The 22,695-nt window shown below is 41.6% G+C and overlaps 1 protein-coding gene across 1 annotated transcript in view; it reads right to left on the minus strand.

The window, feature by feature from the left end:
• The window catches only part of EWSR1 (EWS RNA binding protein 1), a 29,581-nt gene extending 7,200 nt beyond the window's left edge, over window positions 1-22,381 (minus strand). Inside the window, exons 1-11 of the mRNA XM_028124588.2 lie at window positions 22,321-22,381; window positions 18,098-18,134; window positions 17,904-17,955; window positions 15,791-15,914; window positions 10,583-10,769; window positions 8,432-8,599; window positions 6,340-6,551; window positions 5,011-5,191; window positions 2,195-2,232; window positions 1,625-1,657; window positions 1,185-1,303 (exon numbers count right to left, since the gene is read on the minus strand). Coding sequence (XP_027980389.1) covers window positions 1,185-1,303; window positions 1,625-1,657; window positions 2,195-2,232; window positions 5,011-5,191; window positions 6,340-6,551; window positions 8,432-8,599; window positions 10,583-10,769; window positions 15,791-15,914; window positions 17,904-17,955; window positions 18,098-18,134; window positions 22,321-22,333 — 1,164 coding nt within the window. The 5' untranslated portion in view covers window positions 22,334-22,381. The remainder of the gene's footprint in view (window positions 1-1,184; window positions 1,304-1,624; window positions 1,658-2,194; window positions 2,233-5,010; window positions 5,192-6,339; window positions 6,552-8,431; window positions 8,600-10,582; window positions 10,770-15,790; window positions 15,915-17,903; window positions 17,956-18,097; window positions 18,135-22,320) is intronic.
• Window positions 22,382-22,695: the final 314 nt, after the last annotated feature.

Here is a 22,695-nt window from a genome sequence, read left to right on the forward strand (position 1 = left end):
AACTCCAAAATCAATACTTGTGGTACTTTTGTGATTACTCACGAACATGTACAGAGTGGCAAAAATTTAGGTTGTCTGACGCACGTGTTCCAGTCGAGCTCAAATGAGACACACTGCCCCCTCCCACCTCAGTCCAGCTCTCTTTAGAGATGACCAGGGGATGGAGACTGTGTAGTGCAAGAAGTTCTGTCCCTGGGGCCAGCTGGATGAATCTGTATGCCGCTCATGCAAATCACCAAACACTTCAGAACCTCATTTTCTCTTTGTCAGAGAAAACAGATCTACCAGAGGGAGTTGTTTTTAAAAATTAGGATTATAACGTATGTAAGATGTGTGTATGTATCCGTTCACACACTTGCCCGAGAAGTAGTGGTTCAGAATCCACTAATTCAGTCTTTGTAGTGACTTTACAGAACTATTGCAAATAACAAGAACCAACTGTACACACACTAGAGATACTACGGCATTGTGCCCCAGGAGACGGGTATAAGAATGTTCACAAACTTAGAGATAACCCAATTGTCTGTAGAGAATATATGAATAACTTGTGACATATTTATAAATGAAATATAGGATTCCCAACCTTTTTGAGTTTCTGACCTGAGGACCCCGGATCCCCCCCTTCTCAAAACTCTCGTTTCTCTTAGCTATCCCCACCTGACGAAGAACCATGTTTAACTCCAAGGGTTCCTATCTGTTCGTTTCTAGTATATCCCTAGAATAGCGCTGCCTTATAGTAGTGTTTAATAAACATTCTCCAAAATTATAGGAAACAAACCATTACTGAGGATCCATCCATGAAAAGAAACAGTACAATTCGGGATGGGCGTGCGGAGAAGGGATAAAATTGGGAAAGAAAGAAATGTTAATGTTCACTATTTAAAAAACTATGTTGTGATCTGTATTTCACAAAAAAGTGTCCCCGTATTCTTATAATTAGCTGACAATTATAAAGGACGGAACTGTTAAGTATGCCCAACCGTATTTAGCATTTTTCTACAAAAAAATACAAGGTTTTCTTTTTGTTGTTTTGGTATTTTAAGGAACAAACCACAATATGCCCAGAAAAAAAGGTCAGGCAACTTCAGAAGCAGTCAGATCTTCAGAAACTCTCAACATCATCTCTTTAAAATGCCTGCTGATTTGGAAGATCTGCCAACTCACATGGTTATGCTTTTACTTACCTTAACAACTCCACACTGCTTAAAGAAGTCTGCCAGATCATCTAGAGTCACATTGTCATTTAAGCCTTGCACATAAATTGCACTGTTGTCAGAGTCTTCATCTGGATCTACAGGTGGGCCTTACAGAGAAAAGAAAGAAGGGAGTTATTATCCTGTATCTACAGGGGTTGATTAACCCACTAGTCACTACTGCTCACTGGTAATTACTACAAAGCTGAGAGAACTACCAGCCACACTAACAAGAATGCCATAGAACTTGTGGTCTCCTTTGTCTAAGGCTATTATGAGTAGCTGCTCACGATAAAGGGAGCCCCAAACTGCTTCTAAAAGCAAGAGTATCACACTGATCTACCAGGCTGCTGAGCTCTAGCATGCACTTACTTCGGTGCTGTGCTGTTCATTTACAAAGCATGACACAAAATTCAAGAATTCAAAATTACCTAGATCAAGATCTGGTCCTTCGTCCATGGGTCCTGCCAACCAGGAAAGATCACATAAAATACTATTAGTGCACGTCTTGCAAGCTATAAACCTTACAAACACACATAGCTATCTACTATACCACCATTTGATGGGGCTTCATTAAATTCAAAATGACCCGCACTGCTAAAATGGAGCAGTGCCCCTTTAACATTTGTGAAAGATTTGCTAGGGTTTTGCTTTTTTTTCTTTGCTGGTTTGCTTTTAAACCATTAACCAAATACACTCTCAATGCTTATGTGCCAAATTAGTGTTAAATTTAAGTCAAAATTTTTCCTCCAAACAAACCGAATTTAAAAAATGTATTCTCCCCCATATTACAGAAGCAGTTGCTCAATACTTCAAGTTACCCTTTGTTTTGTAACCATAGGTTAACCTTATTACCCCTAAGACAATGCCGGCAGTACCCATTAGTCTCTTTGTATAGATCATTTTTAAACCGCTTATGAAACTAATAAAAAATTATAGTTTTCTAAAAACTGACTGTATTTTTTTTTAAACACTATCCATGGTAATACTCAAAAACTTACCACCAGGCTTATTGAAGCCACCTCGCTCTCCAGCGCTGCTGGGGGGATAAACGAAGAAATGAAGGCCTTTCCCTTTAAAAGCCAGTACCGCTCTGAGCCTTGGGGGGGCTCGTGGGGAAGAAGGGCACTGGCTAAACACATCTCCAAACAATGCATCTCTCTCATCTCGTCACTATGCCTTTCTTCAGGGCAGCTTGCTCAAATTTCCTTTATATACAACCTTGCTTGTCTGATTGTACACACCAGTGTGGTTGGTTCCTTTCATTTCGGGGGCTGGTATTAATAGTGCAATACTTGGCAAATTAGGCGGGGGGAAAAATCGATCCCAAACACCCACCCCATCAGCTGAAAAACAGGGACAGCTTGTTGTAGAGAGGAGTAGCAAGCTGGGGCAACTGCTTTCCATGTTCATAAAGGTGCACCCTCAACCTCTCCTAGGGGAGAGCCAAGTGAGGCTTCCTAACAAGTCACAGTATAATAAAGCAGGAGACAACCACATTAAACGCCTACAACACACATCAGAGGACGCATCCAGCCAATCTTCAGCATAAAGCCATACAATTCAGGGCACTAATGGATTTAACAATCGCTGTGAAAGGAGAATTTACAACAAATACCAAGGCTCAACGGACTGGGGGTGCAACTTTATAGACACATCAGTTGAGAACAGTGATGACAGCAGTATAAAATGACTGCTTTACATACTGTAAAAACAGGGGGAGGGAACATGAAGGGCCTTTTTTATTTTTCCTTTAAAATTAAATAAAGGCAGCTCCTCAGTAGGAGGCCCTGAGCTTTTTCTAACCAGTATTGCACCTTTAATACCTGAATATACAATTTCAAGCTGTTGCATGCAGCTTTGTTTCCTTTTTAAAAGTACACACCATAAAATGTTCTCTCTCTTTAAACACAAAAGTTTACACTTTAATGTTATACAATTCTAGAGTATTATACCTCCTCTGGTTCATTACCAAATAACAAGTATGCAGTTACCAAAGTTACAGAAGGATTCCATTTATACAATGAATACATTTTGTTAAAAATATTCTATGTATATTTTTCCTCTCCATATGGACACCGTGTCTAGTCCCACTTTTCATTATGCTGCCGGCTGAGTACTGAGTACGGGTACTTTTTAAGTATTGAAGTGTATACAAGGCTCTCACTTTGTAACCTGTAGCATATAAATGCGACAAAGCATGTTAAAAAGTTTCCACGTTTAACAGCCAATGAAAATATCAAAATACTGAGGCAATGAAAAAGGGCATGTTAACAACATTGAGTGCCTTACCTGCAGAAGACACTGAAAACCATCACCACACCAGAGTGAAAAAGAGGGGAGGGGAGAATGCCCCTGTCCTGTCCCCAAGGGATCCAACCGACTGCCTCACAGTCAGTTGAAAAACCTGTGGGAAAGCCATGACTTTTTTTTTCTATGGCTCCAGGAGACTTCTCCAGAAAGAGCGGATCCCTCTACTAGCAAAGTCTAGCAAAATTAGTAGAATTATCATTTCTGGAGTATTAAAATGAATGAACTTGAAATTGGTTTTGCAATTGGAAAATACTAAGAATTCTAGGTGATTGGAGGAGACGTGATGATAGTAATTTCAAGTGTCTACGTCTATTTTAAAACATCCATAAAGAAGTGAAACCTTTATAATGGAATGACATTCTCCAAATCAGACCGATTTTACTTAATATCAAATTGTTCATCAATTTTTCTGTGTGGTCAAGTAACTGTTTCTTCCAATAAAGATTTCACCAAAGACTTTTAAGTTATGCAGAACTGTATTTTCAATCAGTTATCTTTCAATAGGATACAAATTTGAGAACACAAAAATTAAAGATAAATTTTTTATCTAATTTTGAAGTCCATTTCTATAAAAAAAAGAAACCCTACCCAATTTTTCCTTGAACCAACAGTGGCACCAAATCCAATTTATACATAGTATGTATAACATTCTGCATAACTTTTTTTTTTTTTTTACTAGTTTATATAGGGACAGAACACACACAGAACTAAACCTTCCGGATTATGTTAACCACCAACATTATACCTCACCTTCATCAAAGTACAGACACCAGAGAAAGGGAAAAAGGGGTGGGAGAAGGGAGGGGAGGGGCAGGCACAGGTAGCAGGGTTATGCTATTGATCTAAACAAAGTTTTCTAAACCAGATTGTGCCATCAATCAAAATGGTCAAACCGATTTAGACTTCTCAAAATCTCCAATGGGGAGAGATCCCGTAATTATTTACATTACTCTGCAAAAACCTATTAGACTTTTCTGTGTACCAGGTGCACCTCAGGCCATAGTTCAGGGGTTACGGGACCAAGATCTTCATCATTAACGTTCAACAATTCCAAGTACAAACAGAAGTTGGGGACAAACATTGTGGAAAACAGCTGCATTCCTTTTCTGCAGTATATATACACCAGGTATTTCAAGACAACCATTCAGAGGCAATTAGTTAAAAACCTAGGGGTGTTAGAAGGGTTGTGTGTGTTCCATCCCGAGTCTATTACCCACAGAGGCTTTGACCTCTGGAAACCATGAAGGGAACTGAAAGCTCTAGTTTCAAAACCATTCTTTGTTCTCCCCAACCCAACCAAGTAGATTGGCAGGGAAAAAAGCGAACTGCCACTTAATCTATGCCACAAAGATGACATTTCCATGTTTTAGAAGATGGCCTGGGCTCAACAGATTGTCCATGGAAATGTAGAAATAAATTTCTTATGTCTTTCAGTCCCTTCTTTCCATTGAAAATCCTATGGATGAAACAAAATTAGGTAAAAGGAGAAAAGGTTTGCTCTTACCCCATTCCACCGCGTCCTCCTCCCCGCCCACCTCTGCTCATGCCTCCACGATCAAATCCCCCTCTTCCCCTGCCCCGGTTATCAGGGCCACTCATGCTCCGGTTCTCTCCTGGTCCGGAAAATCCTCCAGACTCCTGCCCATAAACACCCATGCTACTGGGGTGGTCCTGTCGGAATGAACCTGAGGAAAGAGTCACATCTGTAAGCCATGGACCAGCATTTGAACCATTGCCTGTCGTACTTTCTCCTGGAATCACAGAATGCTCAATTGCAAGGCACTAACCAAGGCACCATCTTCTTTAAACCTGACAAAGCACCTCTAAAGGTAGGATTCTTTTAAGTTTAACCAAAACTGCTGGTTCATCAAAGCTGAAGTAATCTTACAGTTAGCCTAGAATAAACCACCCAAATAAGAAAAAAGCCCTTGGGTTAACAGTTTACAGGATTTTGTATCCTAGGATGCCTCCAAAAGCTGCTTCTTTAAACTACTCTCAAGAAACAAAAACCATGGGGCGCCTGGGTGGCTCAGTCATTAAGCGTCTGCCTTCGGCTCAGGTCATGATCCCAGGGTCCTGGGATCGAGCCCCGCATCGGGCTCCCTGCTTCTCCCTCTCCCACTCCCCCTGCTTGTGATCCCCCTCTCGCTATGTCTCTGTCAAATAAATAAATACAATCTAAAAAAAACAAAAACAAAAACCAGGGGCAGGTTTCTTAGGGCTTTAGTATGTTGCTGAAGCTTGGGCTCCATCAAGAAGCACTACTCATCTCATAGCCATAATGAAACATACCCATGGATGGAGTTTCATTAAAAAACTATTCAGGTAAAAATTAAACTGTGAGTACAGTTTTGAGTTTTTGGTTACTTCTCCATGTGAAACTAAGGGTTCTATGAGGACTTTTTTTTTTTTTTCACTTTATAGATGTAAAAAAAAAAAAACAAAATATAGCATTTACTTGACTATCAAAACTGCAGTAGTCTTCAAAAGCTATCTGCTCACATCCTTTTAATGAGTTGGGGTGGGCAGGCCACAGGAATGCCAGCTTCACTCACTGTATATAACCTCCTTAAAGAGAGCAAGGCTGGCGTCTTAAAATGTTTTCTCTGGTCAGTTACAAACTCTCTTTTTTCTTTTTTTGGCAAGGCATACTAACAATTAAATTGGAGAAAAGCACTCATGTCTTTAGTGGGACATCCAAGTGGTTAGCCAGGATGTTATGTCCTAAAGATGTCCTAGAGTCCAAAACTAAACAACGGTAAAGACCATTTCCCCATGTTCAGAAACTCCAAACATAATCATTCTTATTTGGTTTTCTCTCTTAGCAACTCACTCTGCTGCCCGTAGCTGCTGCTCTGTTGGCTATATTGACTTGGAGCCTGGCTGTAGGATCCAGTTTGGGGGGGATAACTAGTGGGTGGCTGCTGCCCATAGCTGCTTTGTTGACCATAGCTACTCTGCTGTCCATAGCTGCTCGGCTGCCCATAGGTGTTCTGCTGAGAGTAACTGCTCTGATCATAACTAGTCGGCTGTGTAGAGGAGTAGCTGAAAGAAAGAAAAAAAGCTTTTTAGGAAGGAGAGGCTTGTTATTTCTTCAAGCCCCCTAAATATAAGAGACATTCATAGCATATGACATAGAAATCCTTAAAAACACACTTTCTACATATCAACAGTTTCAATTCAAAATAAGCAAATACTTTTGTATTCAGAATAAAGCTTTCAATGCAAAGGAGGGGAAAACTATTGAAAACCAATCTATATATTATACAAACCTTAGAGTTTTCTCTTTTACCTCCCACCTCCTTAAAACCATAGTTTTCAGTTAAATTCAAGGCAAATTTGGAGTTTGGTGTTCCTGCATTAAGGGAAGAATATGTGCATGTGCACTCGGTGGAAAAGCCACGGAGGAAAAGGAGGCAGTTAAGCATGGCAGTTCTAAGCCTGCCTCCAACAATTCCCTTCAATCATGACAGTGACTGTTCTGAAGGTACAAGGCAGCCTAGTGTGTGTGTGGCCACACAAACGTGGCAATTTTCTCTTGACATCTGCCCAAGTTTTAAATTGTTCCGCTATATATTGTATACAGTTTCAAACTTTCAGACACGCTTGATCATCTATAACTTTCAAACATGCCTGATCATCTACGAAATCTTAATGAAGAAAAAATGGATAAGGAAACTTCAGAATCATGGCACTGTACAAGAGTATTAAGTGGATCTTCATCTTTCGACATGTCAACCTCAGGCAGGGAAACTAACCAATGATACCTTTCTTACATAGAAATAAAGCTTAAAAGAACTGCTATTAAACTTTAAATGAACTATGGTAATGAAAATAAAAAAGACATATTTAAAAGTACAACTAAACTAAGCCTCTATCATATCCCCGAACGTGGCTGTACAGACTCAATAGCCTCTCTTCACGGAGTGTACCTATTCCACTGGCCAGATTTACTACCCTCAGCAGCACAGGCACAGGTGGGCTCTGTGGAAGAACTGCTGTAAGCCCTGCCCACTGCTGCTCCACGCTGTACACTTACCCGGTCAGCTGTATTTTGTTCCCAAACCTGTTCACACCTGCTGCACTTTCATGTGAAAACCAATGAAACTGAGTGCAAAAAAGGGAAGTGCTACCTCTAGCAAAACTAAGTCAACACTTTAGAACACAATTCAGACAGTTCATCTGAAAACTTGCTTCTAATTAAATATGAAGGAGAAAACTTGCAGGTCCTTCCTCCACTTTACAAGAAACCCAAATGAGACACTGTAGCTGCTGGGGTGGTTAACATGTAAGACAGAGTGCAGAATAAATCTGAGGACGAAAGGCCCTGGCCGAATCATTAAAAGACCTGTGCATGGAGGCACCTGGGTGGCTCAGTTGGCTAAGCATCTGCCTTTGGCTGAGATCACGATCCCAGGGTCCTAGGATCGAGCCCTGCATTGCAGGGAGCCTGTCTCTCCCTCTCCCCCTGCTTGTGCTATCAAATAAATAAATAAAATCTTGAAAGAGTTGTGTATGAATGGACCTCCAAGTTAAGTTATGAAATGACTAAAATGAAGTTTCTTTCTTTCTTTTCTTTTTCATGTCTTCCACTTTACCCATCCTAACTGCATTGGAGGAGGTGGCTTCCATGGTTGGGTTTACCTGCTTTCATATACTTCTGTTTCTCATCCATCTGAATTAACTTAAAAGAGCAAAATTAAAAGGAAGAACCTAGAGTGGTAAAAATGTGTTTAGAGAAAAGAGTTACTGACTGCCAGGTACTGCTATAGGAACCTAAGACTGAAGTTTTAATGTGTGGTCAGGCTCATCACTGGGAAAGTCAGATGACCCATCTCACCTGAGGAAGAAGCAAGCTGGTCAACAGCCTGAAAAAAAAACTGTTATTCTACTAGCTCACTGGCCATGAGAACAAAGATACTGACCTGGTAGGAGGATAAGATGGTGGTGCTGTGACTGGCTGCATGGGGTAGCTCCCAGGTACCTGGGGATAACTGTAGTTACTCTGTCCATATCCTAGGCTGGGCTGGTTGTAACCCCCTGTGCTAGATTGAGGTTGACTAGTCTCAGCGGGTTTGTTACCATCCTGCGGTCTAAAAGGAGAAATAAAAAAGTAAGACTTTTTCCCTCAACCATAAAACTCCTGGGTAAGAGCTCTATAACCTCTAAGCAATGTGCAATGTTAGGACTGAGCTTGGAAGTAAATACAATTGTCAACTAAATTATATCAAACCCAGTCTCGGTCCAACTGTATGTGCTGGAAGAGAACACTTCTAAGAAAGGGGGAGAATTAATCAAATCCACAGATGAGATACCAACATGTTCCACTCGTTCCACATTAGCAGCTATCAAAGGCAGTTACAATATTTTCTATTGCCAATTTAAGTGATCTGGGAGGGGAGGTGGTTTGTTAGGGAAGAAAATGCTTCCCCCCCAAAAGGACTGTTGGAAGACAGACAAGAAACTTTAACAATAATGCAAAAGTGACACGTTAGAGTAACATTTACGTAAGTTCATGGCATTTATAAATTTGGATTACTGTGAGTTTAAGTTTCTCATTTATTAAGAACAGACCTGAAAATACATTTCCTAACTTGGACTGCCATAAATAAATCTAACCTTGCCTGAAAGTTTCCATAATGGAAATACCAGAGTAGGGGAGGGAACCACCCCCTCCCAACCCCAGCTCCCAGGAATGCTTGGATGAACTGGGAAATATTAAATAATGAAAACCAATCCCCCAGGGTTTTCTATTACCTCTTAGCCCTAACAGTTTGCAACAAGACTAATAAAGTGAGCTTGAGCTATTTTAAGCAAACTGCCAAGAATCAGCAGGCAAACCAGATAGGATGTGGAAGTACTGGTTTCTCCAGAGCTGAAATGGGTCACAAGCCCCCCCTTTCCAGTGGAAAAGGGAGTAGCTGACACTTATCATGAGACAGTTTTAAAGTGGTAAGGACTGAAAATCAGGGAAAGAAAAGGAACAACAAAAAATCATAAAAAACCAATTAATATATAACCCCCCCACCAGCTATGGCTGATATACTGTTGCAATGGCTCATCAAACGGGACTTCAAATAGTTGATAACATTCTGAAATGCCTAGGTCACCTGAAACGGAGCCCTACAGGAATCAGTCAGTTAGTTTAATCTACCTACTGCACAGGATGTCTAGTAGATGTAAACTACCAAGTAGCTCTGATTACTCACTGTGCACTTTGGAAGTAATTTCATGAGTGTTTGCCAGAGCTAAGTTCTTACCTCTAGAGTAGGCAAAAAGTCTAGGTTACAAGTTGATCTCTTGTTTATTCCCTAAAAAGTCTTCTTTCAAATCAGAATTCAATGTTCCTTCAAGATTGTATGCAGAAGCCACCTATGTCCATTGCTTAAAGCAAAGACCTGAAATCTTCTGTTAAGTAATAATCAGTACTGTTTAACCTGCTAATTAGTCATGGAGTATGAAACTGTTTGCCAAAATATTCACCCCAAAGCAGGGTACCCAGTTAAGAATATATACTTGCCTGTGATATTTAACCAAGCCACTACATAATACACAAAAAATGTCAATTTCTTCAACTGAGACACCAGTATATGACTTTCCACCTCCTCTGTATTGTGAACTGCCACGTTTTTCCCAAAGAGAAAGCTGTTATCCATTTACAAGGTCAATAAAACCAAAAGTACAATTCTATCAGTTGTTCTGTTGTGAAGGAAAACACACATTTCATTGTTTTTTTCTGGGTTTGGTAAAGTAAATATAATAGTCTCCTCCTACCCTAAAAGGTCACCCTTTTGAAACTAGATGTCTAGAAACTAGACATCTGGCCAGTGACTTTCCTCATCTTGGCCCCTGGATGGCACCATTTCTCTACTAAATGGAGAACAATGTATCTGTGGTGTGTTCTATAGCATTACTGTGATGACTATAAACACCCAGTCAACCTCTAAAAGTAATTATGTTAAGAGTAACCATTAAAAAGGAATGAAGTCCTGGATTCTCTAAGTGCGCGTAATTGCTCTCTTTCCCGCAACAGGCTGATATGCTCTACTGTAAGAACTAGGGGAGTGTAGCCTTACCTTGCAGGTGCGGTGGCTGCCGGCTGCTGCCCATAGGCTGGGTAAGCAGGCTGAGTGCCATAAGCAGACTGAGCTGCATAGGAGGCCTGGGTGGTAGTGACCGTAGCAGTGGTGGTATCGTAAGCACCAGTGCCATACCCCTGGACAGGCTGACTGTATGCCTGGGGGGCAGTTGGAGTAGTATAACCTAGAACAAAGGAGAAATATGTCAGATTTCTGGCTCCTCAGAGAGCTGCCTAGACACTTGTTAACAAAACAATTTGTAAACCACCTACTTTAAAGCATCACAATATTTAGCCCCTTTAAATAGATTCCCCCCCCCCCCGCCCAGTATGAGTAGCAACAAAACAATATTTAAAGCCTACACTGTCTGAAAAGTACCCACTTTTCAGCATGGCACTCTCTTTAGCTCTAAAATCACACCTAACAGGAGGAAACAGGGTATGCTACAGAAGTGTTGGTACAGAAAACAAGGTTCCTGCTGCACCTTTCCCCTCTGGATTCAATAGGAGAAAAATCTGCTTTTGGGGATCTTATACTGGTCTTGCAAGCAGGCCTTCTTAACAATTTCCTCAACTAGTTAAGTATCCCAAAAAACTCTCAAGCAGGAATAAAACATCCCAGAAAGGGAAAAGGCAATGACACATTGCTAAAAATAATGATCCAGGTAATATTTTTAGCATTAAAATTACTTTCCTTTCAGTCCCGAGCATTCCAACATGGGCAGTTCAGTTCATTAATTAAAGGAAACTGAAATCCCAGAGAACATGTGTTTAATTTTCAGTGAGAGATGTCCAAGTACTGCTACTTTTGTTTCAGGTAACAACTAAAAAGATGCTTGTTACTAGCACTAAATTTTAAAATGGAATTTGAGTAATAAGATACTACAAATTACATCTGCTTAAATATAACCAACAAAGGTTATCTTATTTGACCTTTCAGGTAAATGATTTTAATTCAACTTAATACTCCCCAAATAAACCTTTATAAGGTGAATGTTTTTCACATGATGAAACCAACTAAGAGTCTACGCTTGTCATCAAATTACCCACCCTCCATTCCTTTCTTATTTACCTACCACAAGCAAAAAGGTCTTTTTCCTGTTTGGAAATATTGAAAGTAGACCCTAGAGCTAGCCCTGTGCTAGTCCCCTAACTAGGTATCACAAAGACCTGCTGCGTTCAGAGGTATGAGGCAAACCAAGGTAGGTTCTCTCCCTAGTTCCTGCCTCTACCAGAGCAGGCAGGAATGCAAACCCTTTCATCTGGAACTTGGGCTTGCAGTGTGACAAAAGGCCCCTCCCAAACTGCAGCTCCTAACTTGAGTCCTTATTCTGTGAGATGTGTTATAACCTTTCCTGGTGCTGGGCTCTTCTCTCTGACCCCTTCTCATGGTCAGTGAACATAAGCCAGCCATGCAATAAAAACCTGGGTCTAGTTATCAGCATTCACATCCATCAAAAAATAGTCTACATCTCACTAAAGTAAAAGAGTTTGAGTACTTAAGACAAATCTTGAATTAAGATCTCTCATTTTAGTTAAAATTTAGGGCCTTAAACTTCAGTTAGAATAAAGTGTCCTCACTATACATACAACTTACTAGCCAACAACAAATACCAACTTCTCTTTGTACAATCTGAAGTGTCACCTCCTGTAGCACAGAGTGTAATACTTTTTTTCTCCATTCCGAACATTTTAGGGAAATTCTGAAATTAATTATACACAAAGACAGTAATTTCCTTCTCAAAACTACTAGGTTGAAATGTGTATGAAAGTATAATGCACAAAACAGCCCCAAGCAATGGAAGTTTTTTGAGTTGGCATGTCACTCATCTGTTTACTTAATTTAAAAGTTCCCTGCAGAGTCCTAATGTCATCCACATAACGCACTCATTTATTTAAATTTAACTGGAATCTAATTCCACCTACCCTATTACTCCTACACAGATTTTTTTCCCCTACATGATGACAAGGCCATCTATAAGAGTCACAAGGGCAATTAAAAGCAAAGCAACAACAAAGACTGATCAGAGCAATAACTGAGTATTATAAAACTACGCAGTATACTGTTAGAGACTTGGAGTGCTAAAGATTACGGTAATAGGCACTGGGTTAATTAATAATCTTTTAATTAATCTCAAGTACCCACACAAACAGCCAAGCAAATGAGGAAAAATTAACAGAGAAAAATGATTTAATGACAATAAAAAAGATCAGCGGCAAAAGACAACACATCTACTCTGTGCTAATGACTTCAAGGAAAAAGATAATAAACATTACACAAATCAACCGAAATTTTTGTTCAACTTGAACAGTAAAAACTAAAGTTTCTATTCTAATTAATGAAATGAGATTTATATGGACACTTTCTCTTAAAGTTTAATTAAAAAAAATTCTATTGAGAGAAAAGGGTTTTTTTCTACATTCCTTTCAGTAATTATCGAATGGCTTAAGTGTAAAGACAGCATGGAGTAAGGAAAAAAGGGTGCTTGAAGGCACTTACTACCTGTGAGGGTCCTAACTTAGTTTGGTTCAGCCTCAGTTTGCCCATCAGGTTTAATTCCAGTCTCTACACTCCAAAGATTGATGGGAGCATTAACAGAGGTATGTATGGTTCTCCATAAACTATAAAATCCATAAAACAGTCCTTATTAAGTGAAGTTTCTTGCTCATCAAAGCCACTGGTTTCTGTATCAGAATGTCCTACGTTTTTGTCTTCACAGTGGGACTTGTTCAATTAATGACAATGAGAACACAGGACTCTAGAGAACCTAGAAGACCCGTGTTTCCTACAAATGACTTTATCATATCCCTATAAAATGGTCTAGAGATGCCAAAGGCTTAATCTTTATTTAATACTTATTTTTAAAATCTTTAATACTTATTTTAAAAATGAGGGAAGGTTGGGACTCCTGGGTGACTCAGTCAATTAAATGTCTGCCTTCGGCTCAGGTCATGATCCCAGGGTTCTGGGATCCAGCTCCACATCAGAGTTTCCTGCTCTGCAGGGAGCCTGCTTTTCCCTCTACCCCGTCTGCCACTCCCCCTGCTCGTGCATGTTCTCTGTCAAATAAATAAATAAAATCTTAAAAATGAGGGAAGGTGGTCAAAAGCTACAAACTTCTGGTTATAAATATTTATTAACTAAATTATAAAAATAAATTCTTCCAGGGATGTAACCTACAGCATGGTTGCCTATACTTAATAGTATTGTCTATTTTTTTTTTTAAAGATTTTATTTATTTATTTGAGAGAGAGAGAGATAGAAACAACATGAGAGGGGAAAGGGTCAGAGGGAGAAGCAGGCTCCCCGCTGAGCCGGGAGCCTGATGTGGGACTCGATCCCAGGACTCCGGGATCATGACCTGAGCCGAAGGCAGTTGCTTAACCAACTGAGCCACCCAGGCGCCCAGTATTGTCTAAAGTTGATAAGAGAATAGATCTTGAATGTTCTCATTCCAAGAAAAAAAATTTTTTTTAAGATTTTATTTATTTGACACCAAGAGAGAGAGAGAGAGAGAGAGAGCACAAGTAGGCAGAGCAGCAGGGGCAGAGGGAGAAGCAGGCTCGCTGCTGAGCAAGGAGCCTGATGCAGGGCTCGATCCCAGGACCCTGGGATCATGACCTGAGCCGAAGGCAGCTGCTTAACTGACTGAGCCACCCAGGTGCCCCGCAAGAAAAAAATGTTAACCGTGTGTGCCGATGGATATGAGTTAGACTTTTTGTGGCAATCATTTCACTACATATACAAATATGGAATCATTAGGTTGTATACCTAAAACTAATATGTCAATCATTAATAAAAATGAAAATAGCTTGACTATGTAAAGTTCAATCTCACAATTTCAAAATTTTGTGCTAAAAATCCAAACTGTACAGTTCTAGCTCCAGCTTTTCCTACAGTTGCAGCTAACACCAGTAAAAGTGTAAACATTTCCCATCCGATTTGACATATGCATTAGTTACACAGATTAGGAAACACTGCCCCTCAAATCCAGGACACTGTCACTCAAGGAGATAAATTACAGATGCAGGTTTTTCCCCTACTAAAGACTCTTGAGAGAAAACTACATATAACTGAGGGAACTGAAAATAGTTGGACAGTAAAGAGTTTTTACATTTTTAAGACTTTTGTATTGAATATTCTCTTATAATAATAAAAACAGGAATGGGTGGGTAGGGAGAAGGTATGGATTCTAAAATGTTACATAGCAGCAATAAATATAAAAATCCTTGTAAATTTTTCACATACTCCACTCAATCCTAGCATTAGGATACAATTTCTTCCAATTCTCAGAGTAGTTTATTTTTTAGCTCCCTGGAATGCTGTTAAGACATACTATGAATTAAAATAATTCATTAACATTTAAAACAAAAAATAAAACGTATCTGGACTGGAAACCAACCAAGAGACAAACATTACATGCAGGGTGGCAGTGTGTTCCTCTAAATAAATCTACTCATGCAATCTGTCCTTCAGGGAATAGGGGGGAATCAGCTGGGGAATAGTCATCTGAAATACCTTTGGGAAGGTGAACAACTATTAAGGCTTGACACAAAATAATGTAAAATAAAGCAAAACCTTTCCCAAAATCACATAAAGAAAAGGACATGGATCTGTGAATGGCACCTGAAGCAATTTCCCATTAGCACCTTGTTGTGTGTGATGTTAGAAAGTTTGAGGGTTAAACAGATGAAAACACCTAAAGGGTCAACATTACAAGGTTAGACAAGATGGAAAGCATTTCCCATGCAAGAATGAGCAGGATAGTCAAACCTGTACTGGTCCCTTCTACTGTGGAAAGCACAAAACAAAAAGTAGAGGGTACACTATCAGATGAAGCAAACAGATGTGAAAATCAGTTTGATTTTAAGCAGCTCACTTTAAGAAGGCTCACTCTTACCCAGTATTACCATTAGCACAATCTTTTATATATGCTCCATTTTGTTATAAGATTATTTGATACACTGAATGAAATAGTTAAAAAGAAATTATCCCACCCACATTCTATCAGAAATCCTTTAGGAGAATATAAGGGAAAAGAAAAAAAAAAGAAAAAGAAAAAGAAAAAATAGCTCCTCCTAAGAATAAAGGATCCTCAGATGCCAAGGTATGGAACAGAATATACACCTGAGAGCATAAGTAACAAGATCCTTAGCAAACACCCCAGTGGCTATGACCCAAAAGTCTCTCCAAGGCAGGCCTTACCAGCGGGAGGCTGTCCATAAGAAGTTGCATAGGCGGTCTGCCCATAGGTCGCAGTGGTCTGAGCCTGGGTATAGCTGACATCAGTGGGCTGTCCATAGGTTCCATAACTTTGCTGCCCATATGCCTGCTCAAAGAAAACAGATGCAAGAAGTTCACATATAAACCTTATATTTTAGGGCGTCTGGGTGGCTCAGTTGGTTAAGCGACTGCCTTCGGCTCAGGTTATGATCCTGGAGTCCCAGGATCGAGTCCCGCATCGGGCTCCATGCTCAGCAGGGAGTCCGCTTCTCCCTCTGACCCTCTTCCCTTTCGTGCTCTCTATCTCTCATTCTCTCTCTCTCAAACAAATAAAATCTTTTAAAAAAAAAAAACCAAACAAACCAAACCTTGTATTTTAGCCAAAAAACAGAATGACTTATTTCTAAGGCTCTAAAAATTGGACGAACCAAAACCAAAAATACTGCTTTCTAGTAAAGATTGTAAAATACAGACAAGTGATCACAGTATTGTGAATGCTTTCTTTCCCTTATCTAATCCACTCATATTTTTATAAACTTAACTACAAAAAAGTTCCTGAGATAATGAGGCAAACTCTCAGTTAACTACACAGGAGATTAATAAAGACACTCTCAAGGGATGGGCAATAACGGAACAGATGTATAATTGCTAGCACTTAGTGTAGTACCGTTTTAGCAACTGGAAACAAATGTTAGGAAGACAAAACGAACCAAGAGAAAGAAAATGAAAATGGGATTAAAACCTTTTAGTTTGAAAACCAGATTTTCAGCCTGACATAAAAATTTAAAAACTTAAACCACTTCAAAGAAAACGAACTAGAACACGGCAAGTCTCCTTAAGGTTAACATATCAGGAACTGTCTTTTGAACTTGGACATCAGTAATTTTTTTTTTTAAAGATTTTATTTATTTATTTGACAGAGAGAGACACAGTGAGAGAGGGAACACAAGCAGGGGGAGTGGGAGAGGGAGAAGCAGGCCTCCCGCCGAGCAGGGAGCCCAATGTGGGGCTCGATCCCAGGATGCTGGGATGGAGCCCGATGTGGGGCTCGATCCCAGGATGCTGGGATGGAGCCCGATGTGGGGCTCGATCCCAGGATGCTGGGATCATGACCTGAGCAGAAGGCAGACGCTTAACGACTGAGCCACCGAGGCGCCCTGGACATCAGTAATACTTAAAATCTGGTAAGGAATGAGCTATTCTTCCACCTATTAGCAAGATCACATTCTAGATTTGAATGACCAATTATGTATGATCTGCCAGAGACATCACACTTCTGTCTGTCCCAGAAAGTTTCAATGGCAGAGTTATCAGTATCCATTTTAGTCATGGACCATTTCAGAATGCGAAGTGGTCTTGAGAATACTAGGACCCCAACTTCCAGAATCTGCTGGCCTAGGCTTTTATCTATTTTTTTTAAGATATTTATTTTTTTTTAAGATTTTTTTTTTTTTTGACACAGAGAGCACAAGCAGAGGGAGAGAGGGGGAGAAGCAGGCTCCCTGCTGAGCAAGGAGCCCGATGTGGGACTTGATCCCAGGACCCTGGGATCATGACCCGGGCTGAAGGCAGCTGCTTAACTGACTGAGCCACCCAGGCGTCTCTGTTGGCCTAGGCTTTTAAACACAAGCTCATGTACTGGAAAGGGCTCAGAAGCTCTGTAGTTAGGCAGCCATACACAACTCACCCTGCCATTTACTATGTGACCACTGGCAAATGACTTATCTATGCGCTGCTATTTTTTGTTTGCAAAATATCCTAATAACACCTTCTTCTGCAGAAGCACTGTAAAATTAAATAAATTTAAACGTAATATAATATGTAGAAAGACCATTTACTGAGCAAGGCACTTAATTTGAGAAATGATACTAGAAAGGTGTGGAGAGCTAGCAACTCCCAGTTTGGGGATGGTGTCATTTATAATGGCACTCCCACTGTGAAAGTTTAACACGCCTGAGTATTTTTATGATTACAAGCACATCATACTTTTCTATTACCTGATTTTTAAAAAAGAGCTGTACTAGCTATTGTTTTAATGGCTGACAGAAATATTTTGTTTGGGGATATAACCACATATAAATATCTTAAAGATTACCTGGGTGGTCTGTGCATATCCTTGAGTGGGTTGGGCAGTGTATGCACTGTAGCTGTAAGAGAAATTAAATGCAAGAACTGAATATAGAACATTCAGATTCCATTACAAAATCCTCTACAACTCCAGGAGGCTTAGTATTCTAAAAACATTATTATCAATCACACCGAAAGTACTGTTATAAAAGACTGACTTACCCCTGCTGGGCTGCCGCTTGGCTGTAGGTACTGTAATCTAGAGAAAACAAGGAGAGAAAATAATGTGAAGTCAGCAGAGACAAGGAGAAGAAAAAAAAAGCGGAGGAGGAATTCAGGTGGAAGAAAATAAATTCTTTAAACTGTTTATAGAGAGGAAGTACAGGCCAACACAGGTCCGAATTGAGTATCTCCTCTCTCTTAACATCTAAACCAAAAAAATGAGTCTAAGCCAGTTAAAGCTCAGAAAGTTTGAAATATAGTGCCAGCTAATGAGGTCAAGATCAGCTGATTTGGCAGATACTTTAAAGGTTCCCATGACCACAACTCCCTCCCCCGCCCCTTAACTGCAGGCTGTCATTTCAAATACATGATCATCATCCTAAGACTAACAGAAAACAAGATGAACCAAAAGAAGTTTTACCTTCATATAAAAATGAGGCATGCCACAATATTACAATGTTTAACATCAGACTGGTTACATCTCCCCAAAAACTGGTTTTTCTATCACCCCCTCACTTTAGCATTTTGAAAACTAACCATAATTCCATAGCAGGGCTGTGACATGGAATGGCAAAAAAGAAAGTCATTCCAATCCAGTATTTTAAAGGTTTTCCTGACTGTATCAGGGCTACATTTCTACAGTAGGTCAAAAGCCAAACACAACATAAATTGCAGCAGAGTTAAGACAGAATCATGATAACTGGCAGAGAATAAAGCATGTAATCTTTTGGGGAGTAATTTGGTTTTAAGTAACAACATCTTTTTAAAACTCACGATTTCAACTCAAGAAAAAAAAAAAAAAGCCCACAACTTTACTTTTCTTCCCCTCTCTTCTTTCTAATCTTTCCTAGAATTTCCCTTTTCATCTCAAATGTAAAACATGCACAAAAAGGGACTAAAGACTAGTCCACTGAGGTGTCTATACAAGTAGTGAAAACAAAGAGAAAATAAAATGGTGAAGAAGTTTTCACAGCACTACTGAACTAAACATACACGTATTTTCAAAATATTTTTTAAAAGATTTTATTTTTTTTAAAGATTTTATTTATTTGACAGAGAGAGACAGCAACAGAGTAAGCACAAGCAGGGAGAGTGGGAGAGGGAGAAGCAGGTTTCCCGCTGAGCAGGAAGCCCCACTTGGGGCTCGATCCCAGGACCCTGGGATCATGACCTGAGCCGAAGGCACATGCTTAACCGTCTGAGCCACCCAGGCGCCCGTTTAAAAATATTTTTAAAAATTCTACCCAATCTTTGCTCTCCACAAGAAATACATACCTTATTCTATGCTAGGAGACAGTACTGCCATTAGTGAACAAAAGGGTCCTTTCTTTTCCAATCAGAAAGCAGCCCCTCATTTGAAAGCAACAATGGACATCTCAGGTCTTCAGGGAGGGGTTTCTACCCCATTCTATCCAAAGCCTGCCTCACAGTCTACCTGGCCTGAGAGCATTGTGCTGAATCCATCTTTTAAAGTAGGCTCACCTTTCTACCTCTCTACCTTAACTACTTTCCTTCCTCTGTACATCCTTAAGTCAGAACCCTGATTCATCAACGTTATCAATCAACTGCCTAAAGGTTTTGTATAATGAACAAATTGATTTAAGACAATCTAATGGCATTTTAAGATTAAACCTTAAGGCATTTTCAATAGCACAACTCTTGCTTTCTATGTACCACATAGAAAGTAAATGCAAATCACCTCTTCCGTGAGGCATTTACAAAACAGACAAATGAAGCATCAAAAAATATTTCAATCTACGTTTTGCTGAGGTGTCTCGTGAGAAATGATTCTAAATTGCTGACATGGAAGTTCAACTTTCCAAGAGGACTTTTACACAAGAACAGTTATGTAAAGCAGAAAACTGGCAAAGCTGATAACGGAACAACGAATGATCTCAGATCCGTGTGAAACCAACCCATTTAGTCCCATACTGGTGGGCTAAAGGAGGTAGCAGATTTGTTTCCTGAAAACTTATGTTATCTACCTCCAACTCACAAACATTATAGTGGACTCAAAAATGTTAGTTATACAATGGTTAGATTTTTTAGCTGTCAGTCATGCTTTGTTTTTAACCCCCAAATGCGCAGCTGAAGACTTCACTAAAAATACAGGACAGGTTGGGAAGAAGGGGCTGTAATCCAGGGGGCCTCTAAAGTGCTGGCAATGCTCTTTTTCTTGGTGGTGACTTAGGAGTTTAATTCTTTGTTAAACTGGACATATACTCTACTTTCCTAAACATACACGAAGAGAAAAAACATCTAACGTTACCTAAAGTAGTGGCTTTTAGATACTTTACTCACTCTCCAACAGTAGAGATTTAGAGCTTCAAGCTACACAAGGAGTTAAAGTCAGTATGGGGCAATCTGTGGGAACCAAAAGCTTTGCTATAATGTCAAGAGGTTAAGGGCTCAAAGAGCTTTTAAAAAGATTTAGCCTCACTCCTTCATTTTGAAGGAAAGGAAACCAAGGTCCAGATAATGATTTCCCAAAGATCCTCCAGCTGGCCTATTACTGTGTGTCTATGTAAAACACAACTGTAATTCTAATATAGTACATGGAGGTTTCCAATAAACAGTTTGAGCAAATTAAACCAAGAAATTGGCATGTCCAGCTATGCAAAAATTTCACCATACACATTCTGACTCCCCCCGTTCAATAGGGAAGGGAGAGTAGCACTCTCTCTTCCAAATTCTCCCTCTTAAAATTCAAACACTGCAAGACGAAGGTGGAAAGGGCCCTGCGGAAACCACTTCCCACCAGGATGTGTCTTGGACTGTGGTATTTCAGAGTCCTCACTTCTAGGGGGCACTCTGAACCTTGGCACTAACCGCCGGCATTTACCTGCCTGTTTTACTGATCCCACAGCTCGGGAAGACTTAAATTGCCTTTAAGTTGCTGGATTCTCGACCCGTTTCAAATTAAATCCCGGAAGGACCCAGAGCTTTTCCGGCCTTCCCTCGACTTCTCCCACTGCTTCTAAGGCCCGGTGTTTGGTGGCTTAAGAACACCACCAGAGGCAAAAAATGCCCCACCCTACCAATAACCGCAGGTTAGTGCACGAACAGGCTGCGAACTGCAAGTGATGTTTAGGTTACAAGGTTAAACAACTCCCGTATACAAGACCACTCTAGATTATCACATTCGAGCTCCCGCCCCGGGTTTTCTTTCAAAGTCCAGCACGCGTCTCCTTTCCCTCCACGAAATAAACAAGCCTGCCGGCTTAACCTAGGCGAAGAAACTTGCGAGACGACCGCTTAAGCATAATTCAAATGCCGACTCGGGCCTTTTGTTTCTCCTAGGTCAAAAAGGCCAGAATTTTCTTTCCGTAGGGATTTCTGGCTTCGCAATCCGGGTTGGCCTTTTTATACAACGGATTTCCCTCAGCGTTTGCTGAAAAACGGCCCCGGGAAGCACTTAATTGCTTTTTGGGGAGGAAAGGAGGTGGGATTAATAAGAGTAAAAACGAAGAAGCCCGGGGGTGGCGGCGCCGATGGGGGGGGGGGCGCTGAAAGGGGAAGCACATTCCGCCCAAAACCCTGTCGGGCAGAAGTTCGGTTTGGGGCTGGAACCCGCCGAGAGGGCAGCTCGGCCGCACCGGACGCCCCAGCCGACCAGGCCATTACGGGGCGCCCGCTCATAGGTCGGCACCCCTCGGCTCACAAACCCGCGATGCCGTTTTTATTTGCTGCCCCCCAACCCCCCGCTTCTCCGCGAAGCAAAGTCGCCCTCCGGCTTGAGCCGCCTCCCTGGAAATGGAAGGGGGTGGGGAGAGTCAGAGGAGCGGCGTTGCTGCGGCTTCTCGAGCAGCCATCGACCCCCCCCCCGACACCTCGGGCTTAGGGGTGCCGGGCTCGAGGCCTTGCCGAGCCCTCCCCCCAACCCCCACGCGGGGCCCGGGAGGCCGCAGGCCCCGCCCACGTGGCGGGCGGCCGGGCGCGCGGGGCCCGACGGCCGCCACACAATGGAGACCGCGGCAGGCCCCGCGCGCTCCCGCCGCCGCTTGCACCTCGCGCGCCGGGGGCGCCGGAAGGTTCCAGAACCGGCCTTCCCGGTGGGGGGAGGGGAGAAGAACGCGGGCCCTCGAGCTCGTCGGGCCGCGGCGGGTACCTCACACCCTTCTCGGCAGCTCCATTCAGTCGTCCCGGCCACCCCTAGAGACGAGCGGCCCCAGATTTGGGCGTCCCAGCAGTCGCCGGCGCGACCGCGATTCCACCACACTCACCCGTGGACGCCATTTTCTCTCCTTCCTTCTCGTTCTCTCAACGTCCGTCTCTCTCTCGCTTTCCCTCTTGGCGCCGCACTGCGCAGGCGCGAAACCCGCAACCTCGGGCGCTACCATCGGGCCGGGCCACGGGGGTGAGGGAGGGAGGGAGGGAAGAACCACAGATTTCTCGTCCTTCCCTCCCGCAGCTCTTGTCCTAATGCTCTCTAAAGGGCGCTGGACTTGACGTGCGGGCCAAAATAGCACAGAAGGGTCCGGAGCGGCGGTGAGCGGGTACTGGTATCAAGCCGGAGAGATTCTCCGTACAAGGCTAAAGCTCTTCGGAATGGTTTCGTCCGCTGGCTCTAGGGACCGTCTCTGAAGAGTCTGCCTTGG

This window comes from Eumetopias jubatus, unplaced genomic scaffold, assembly GCF_037043125.1.
Source record: "Eumetopias jubatus isolate StellerSeaLion01/CBP00866 unplaced genomic scaffold, mEumJub1_p1.0 scaffold_16, whole genome shotgun sequence".
Classification (NCBI taxonomy): Eukaryota; Metazoa; Chordata; class Mammalia; order Carnivora; family Otariidae; genus Eumetopias; species Eumetopias jubatus.